General features: G+C 39.1%; 1 protein-coding gene across 3 annotated transcripts in view; it reads left to right on the forward strand.

The window, feature by feature from the left end:
• CLINT1 (clathrin interactor 1) overlaps nt 1–2867 on the forward strand; it is a 67017-nt gene extending 64150 nt beyond the window's left edge. For all 3 annotated transcript variants that reach the window (XM_082621582.1, XM_082621583.1, XM_082621584.1), the window contains exon 12: nt 593–2867. In XM_082621582.1, the coding sequence (XP_082477708.1) occupies nt 593–939 (347 nt within the window). In that variant the 3' untranslated portion in view covers nt 940–2867. The remainder of the gene's footprint in view (nt 1–592) is intronic.
• The last annotated feature ends 4441 nt before the right edge of the window (nt 2868–7308 follow it).

Consider the following 7308-nt stretch of genomic DNA (forward strand, 5'->3'; position numbering starts at 1 on the left):
GCCTGTGCTCCGCAACGGGAGAGGCCACAACAGTGAGAGGCCCGCGTACCGCAAAAAAAAAAAAAAAGAAAGCGTGATTTTTGGATCTTTATAGTTATCCATCATATTAGTGTGCATTTCCTCTATTGTTGGTTATTTCAGTTGTTTCCAGCTTTTTTCCTATTATAAATAACTCCATGATTTTGTATAAATCTTTTTACTTGTGATTTTTTCCCTTAATATAATGTTCTAAAAATAGAGCGAGTCAAAGGATATAAACTTCTTAAGGTTTTGATACACAGTAGCTCTTGACAACTTGTTAGGTTAGATTCAGTAGTAGATTTTATAGGAATGGTTTTAAAGTGTCTGATGTTTTCTGCCAGCCCACTCTTACTGTTTCTACATCTTGGGGAAATCAGAGCTAACAGCTACTGAATATTTCTCAAGAGTAAACAATACAAGTTAATTGACTTCTTTTATTTAAAAAATCACTATAAAGTAATTTTATTGGAGTTTACAAGTATTCATGGTCAGGAAGATTGTATTATTTTTCTGCTCTGTGAATCTAAGAATTCAGTGTGATAAAGTTCTTTTGTCTCTTTTCTTCTGTTAGATATGCAACAGCCTATGAATGTGATGACCCAAAGTTTCGGAGCTGTAAACCTCAGTTCTCCATCGAACATGCTTCCTGTCCGGCCCCAAACTAACCCTCTGATGGGGGGACCCATGCCTATGAGCATGCCCAGTGTGATGACTGGCACCATGGGAATGGCCCCTCTTGGAAATAGTCCAATGATGAACCAGAGCATGATGGGCATGAACATGAACATAGGGATGTCAACTGCTGGGATGGGCCTGACAGGCACAATGGGAATGGGCATGCCCAGCTTAGCCATGACTTCTGGAACTGTGCAACCCAAGCAAGATGCCTTTGCAAATTTCGCCAACTTTAGCAAATAAGAGATTGTAAAGGAGCAGATTGAATGAAGGATTTTTAGTGGTGCAGATAGGTGATGTTGGGATGGAAAATGCTAAGTCAACTCCCCTTTCTTTCATCAATTAATTAAAATAAACCTACATTAAGAACCAAAAAGGTTGTTTTATAAAAACGAAATATCTAGTATTTCAGATGGCCAGGCAAGGGCGCTTCAGATGAGGCAGTCAGAATCATTTTTCCCAATGAGACTAGACCACAAATGGGGTAGTGAGACCACTGAAAGCCTTTATAAATTGAGGAGCCCATTTTAATATCATAATATGTGGGAGTACTAGAATAGGGCTGAATAAATGTGTTTGAATCTCTAATTTTATACTTTTCTTTTCCTGAAGAACTTGATTTTTCTGTCCCTGAATCGCCTTGTCACAATTGGGTCTGTTCCTTTTACTACCACTCTTGAGTCCATATATGAAATCATTAAAGTTGGATGATCAGTTTTTTATAAAAATATATATTTTTGTCCAAAAAAGGCATACATATGTGATTATGGCTAAATCAAAGGTAACTGAAATGTATATACTTTTGCTAATGTTCCAGCAATACTGCTATTATACTATCCAAATTTTTATTGTAACAAAACCTCTTTAAGCAATTGGTGATAGCTATGGGACTTTTCCCATTTCTTCTGCTATAATTATCCTGTGCAGAACTCGGAAAAATATTTTTTTCAGGACTGCTCTATGGTTTCCTTTAAAAGAAAAGAAAAAAAAAACCTCCAGTATTTTTATTTGTTCTTAGCAGTCATTATTTACACTTTGCAGTGATAACTTGGCAAGGCTTCCTTCTGTGTTTATCCCTGTAGCCACCATGTAATAGTCAGGAACAGTCAAAAAGAAAAATATTTATTTTTTTTTTTGGTGTCTTCAAAAAATTTTTGAAAAGGGTAAAAATCCATTAAGACCTTAAATATAAATGTTAGAACTCAACAACGTTGGCTTTTAGATTTTATACAGTATTGTTTTGGTTTCGAGTGTATTAATATGGCATTAGCAATATGGTTCCAATAGAGAGAAGTTAAATATATATATTATTAAAGGAGACCTGTAGCAGTCAAAGATTTTATTGATTTAATGGCAAATAAAGGAAATTAAAATGTTTTTGTTTTCCTGCTGTAATTCTGCATTAAGGTCACATGAAAATCATTATTCTAGAGTTTGGAATGCAAAATTGTTTCACCCTCAAGCTGGGAATATTTTTTAAAATAAATACTATAATATAGGCATCAAATTATTACCTCCCTACTTTGTGTTGAAATTTTTTTAATTAAATTGATAAAACTTCATTTCCATTGTATTCATAATATAGTTCTGTTATACATAACATTAAAATGTTCATTAAAATCAATGTTGAACTGCTTTTTCTTTCATTATGTTAGACATTAGAGACCGTTTGGGGAAAAAATAATTATAATTTGGGCAAAGTAATTTTTATAAATAATTTAAAATTATTTAATGACTTCTCTATTCCTTCCTATCGGACTCTGCTGTTAGGAATTAAAAATGAAGCAGCAAAGATATCCTGACCTGCTCCATTCTTGCTAATGTTCCATCTACAACATTTCTAATTAGGCAGAAATTCATGTACTTCAGCTAAGTGGTAATGAAAAGTGATTCATTTGCTGAATAAGAGATGAGAGAGAGTGTAATTAGCTGACTGTGGTTTTTAATCTTTCAACAATTCAATGTGTTTAAATTAGTTTCAAAGAATAGGAGCTTTCAAGTGTTGTTACTTCAGAGCAATCAAGCCAGGCTCTGGTGGCAGCTTGGAGAATATCTTCACTGATATTTAAAACCCGCAATCTTAAATGAATTTTTTCTTTAAATTGAGAGGTATGGCATCACCCTTTCAAATATGTATGGTTCTTAAAGGAAATAAATATTTTGTTTCTAAACTTTCGTGTTTAAAATTTCTTTCCATTAAAACTGATTTATTTCTAAAGCATTTTCTTTACTACTATGCCTTCTTCCAATGTTGTGTTCTGAAGACAGAAGGGAACCCCTACCTTAGTTATTACTGTACCTCAACGTACAGTCTGCTGTCTTACCAGTATTTTTTGTTTCAGAGCCCATGAAAGAAGAAAACAAGAATTGCCTCATTGGGGTTCCATTCAATTTAATGACTTGTCTCTGAAGGGGTTATTAAGTGATACCTAAAGAAAGGTCTGAATACCCCAAAATAGTTTGGAGCTGGCAAGAAAATACTCTTCTTTAATAATCTGTTGGGCTCCCTTTTGCCCTTGCTGTACCTCTTTCCTTTTTCAATAGCTTCTCTGTTGTATCTGTTTTTCATTTTGCCTACTATTTTGGGGAGAGAAGGAATTAGTTACTGTTCCTGCAATTTACATATAATGTGTGAATCTCCCCTGCCATTCCAGATTCATTTTTTTCCCTCTTAAAATGTTTTTTACTTCTCTGATATGATCTTCAGGAACCATAAATAGATACAGTGTTCTTATACAGTACTTGGGATGTCTACTTTTTTGTTTAAAATAAGTTGCCTGAATGATACCCATAATGCCGTTGGAGCTAGTCACTAATAAGTTGAGGCCTATAGTTACTTATATTTGGAGGGAAGGGTTAATACCTTTTTCTTCTCAAATATTTTTGAAACACTAAAAGCTAACTGTCCTAAGCACAGAACACACCTTACGGTAAATAGATTTCTGTAATAAACTGGCTTTGTGTATCAGCTCTCCTGGGAGACAGCACTGCATTGTGGAAAGAGCATGGACTTGGAAGCAGACAGATCTAATCCCATTTCAAGCCCTCATTGTGTGACACCTTGATCAATTGATCTGACTTTTCTGGGCCCTAATACATTTTTTCTAAAATTAACTTAAAATCTGGAAGTGTTGGATAATTAAAATAAGTGAGATCAGCAGCACTGACATATATATGCTGTAAATGTTTCTCTGCCTCACATTTTTATTATTTATGCAAATGTGCTTACATATCAGGAACTTCCTACGTGCCAGTCACTGTGCTAACCGTTTTACATGCACGTCATTTAATCACATAGCAAATCCCAAAACCTCATACTCCTAAAAGGAGTGTATAGTTAAGAAAGCCTGAGAGGGGGCTTCCCTGGTGGTGCAGTGGTTGAGAGTCCGCCTGCCGATGCATGGGACATGGGTTCGTGCCCCGGTCCAGGAAGATCCCACATGCCGAGGAGCGGCTAGGCCCGTGAGCCATGGCCGCTGAGCCTGCGCGTCCGGAGCCTGTGCTCCGCAACGGGAGAGGCCGTCACAGTAAGAGGCCCGCGTACCGCAGAAAAAGAAGAAAAAAAAAAGAAAGCCTGAGGGACTTCCCTGGTGGCACAGTGGTTAATAATCCACCTGCCAATGCAGGGGACACAGGTTCGAGCCCTGGTCCAGGAAGATCCCACGTGCTGTACAGCAACTAAGCCTGTGAACCACAACTACTGAGCCTACGCTCTAGAGCCCATGAGCCACAACTACTGAGCCTGTGCTCTAGAGCCCACGAGCCACAAATACTGAGCCCGCATGCCACAACTACTGAAGTCTGCACGCCTAGAGCCCATGCTCCGCAACAAGAGAAGCCGCCACACTGCAATGAAGAGTAGACCCTGCTCGCCGCAACTAGAGAAAGCCTGTGCACAGCAACAAAGACCCAATGCAGCCAAAAATAAATTTTAAAAAAAAGTTTAAAAAATAAAAGAAAGCCTGAGAGACTGTTACTAAGCTGATTTCTAATTGAGCATTTTCCTATCTGCCTGTATTTAATTCTACTTTCTTTTTTTAACCAACAAGCAAATTGTAAACGAGCTGCTTTGTGAATGTATTGACTCACTTACACTTACCACATTAGTGCAGATGTGAGGGAGAGAACTATGAAAGTGAGCTCTTGACTTGCCACACAAATAACCCTCAGAATGTTCTCAGCTTTTAGAAGCAGTAGAGATCTCAATTTTTCTCTTGACTTCTTGCAATTTTCTTGACTAAGATCTTGTTATTCTAATATCCAGAGAAGCAATCTGATATAAAAACTAAAAAAACAAAAACATAAAAGAGGATTATTTGCTCTCCTTTTCTTTTCTTTTCTTTCTTTCTTTTTTTTCTTTTTGGCTGCTTGCAGGATCTTAGTTCCCCAACCAGGGATCAAACCCCACACCCCCTGCAGTGGAAGCACAGAGTTCCAACCACTGGACCACCAGGGAAGTCCCTAAAAGAAGATTTTATGTTTACTTTTAACTCATTATGACCTTAATTCTTTTTTTTTTTTTTTTTTTTTTTTTTTTTTGCGGTACGCGGGCCTCTCACTGTTGTGGCCTCTCCCATTGTGGAGCACAGGCTCCGGACGCGCAGGCTCAGCGGCCATGGCTCACGGGCCCAGCCGCTCCGCGGCATGTGGGATCTTCCCGGACCAGGGCACGAACCCGTGTCCCCTGCATCGGCAGGCGGACGCTCAACCACTGCGCCACCAGGGAAGCCCATGACCTTAATTCTTATGTGTCTTCCTTCTATGAAAATGGCAGCCTTGCTAATGCACTGCTCTCACAGACATAATAAGTAGCTCCTAGCACCCCTTCACACTGCACTGGATTACCCCAGTGGGGGAAGAATCAGCATGCAGCCAATTCAGATGCTTAGTTTCCCAGGGATTTTGAATGGATTTGAAAGTCCTGATGGGCAAACATAATTTTCATTTGTTACCCTTTAAAACAAGTGTCAGGGGGCTTCCCTGGTGGTGCAGTGGTTGAGAGTCCGCCTGCCGATGCAGGGGACACAGGTTCATGCCCCGGTCCGGGAGGATCCCACATGCCGCGGAGCGGCTGGGCCCATGGGCCATGGCCGCTGAGCCTGCGCGTCCGGAGCCTATGCTCCGCAAACGGGAGAGGCCACAACAGTGAGAGGCCCGCGTACCGCAAAAAACAACAACAACAACAAAAACAAGTGTCAGGAATTCCTTGGAGGTCCAGTGGTTAGGACTTGGCGCTTTCACTGCGATGGCCTGGGGTTCAATCCCTGGTCAGGGAACTAAGATCCTGCAAGCTGCGTGGTGCAGCCAAAAAAATAAAAATCATAAATGTCATTACTTTAAATAACTGAGTCCTGGACTATGGAACCCTACATTTCCATTTGATTTTTCTTAACTGTCCATCTGTGTTTTTCAAATGCTCCAAGCACTTTCTTCCATTTGAGATAAGAGTGCTTAGAGTTGGTATATGGAACAGTTTGACCTCAGGACGCCCTTAATGCCATTAACAACTAATGAGGACCCCAAGGAGCTTTTGTTTATGTGGGTCCTATCTGTTAATACTAACTGAAATAAAAGGTGAGAAACTTGAAAATTTGAAATAAAAGCTGAGAAACTTTAAAAATATTAATTGGTTTTATAGTAGCAAGCCCATCACCTGCCAAATTACAATTTTATTAAAAACTTTTTCAAAATAAAAATCTGTGAGAAGAGTGGCATTGTTTTACATTTCTGAAAATCTCTTTATTACCTGGCTTAATAGAATACAGCAAGATTCTCTTACCTGCTTCTGCATTCGATCTGCTGTGCCATGTTGTTTTGGTAGAAATACATGAAAAAAGTCCGGCCTCAGAAATATATGGTTGGAAAAGGTGGAACCTCGCAGGTCCCCTGAATGGGTCTCAGGGCTCCCCAGTTGTCCTCAGGCCACAGGTAACTGCTCCTGTCTGTTGAGAATTAACAGATAAGTATTTCTTAGTAACTATGTATCCATTTACTTGATTTATTCTGTTTATAAGGTGAGCTGCTTGAGGTACAAAAAATTTAGTTTTGCCTTTCACTTCAGTCACAAGCAAAATGCCTGTCATGAACTTGTTCTCTGGACCCTGATTATTAAAAATTGGTGACACCAGAGCTCTTGCTCAGTTTTCAACATTATTTCTTCAGATACATAGTGCATATTTACTAGCTTTTTATAATTATGAAGAAGTAAGTGTCTTACCCACTTTAGGTTTTTTTAGGGAAGCTTAGATTGAGAGACTGGGTGTTGAGTGCTTGGTGAATTTTAAACCTTTTGAACCCCCTTTTCTATCCTTTGAGAAGAGAGAGTAAAACGGGTCAAACCTGAAGGCCTCTGAGTTGTTTGCAAGGGGGCCTGGCAATTTTGTACACTGTTCTCTGTCAAATACTTCACAGAAGGATATGGCTATAGAAATAGTGCATCCATATTCATAGTGTTCCTTATGAATCCTAGATAAATTTTATCCCTAACAGAGGAGGAATCCAGCAAGATTTCCATCCTCTTCATGAAATGGCGGTAGCTAGCTCTGTCCTTATATACATCAGCTCCCTTCATTGTCATAACCTATGGAACAATGACCTCCCTCTGATAAATAC

Source organism: Mesoplodon mirus, assembly GCF_964341445.2.
Source record: "Mesoplodon mirus genome assembly, chromosome: 5".
Taxonomy (NCBI): Eukaryota; Metazoa; Chordata; class Mammalia; order Artiodactyla; family Ziphiidae; genus Mesoplodon; species Mesoplodon mirus.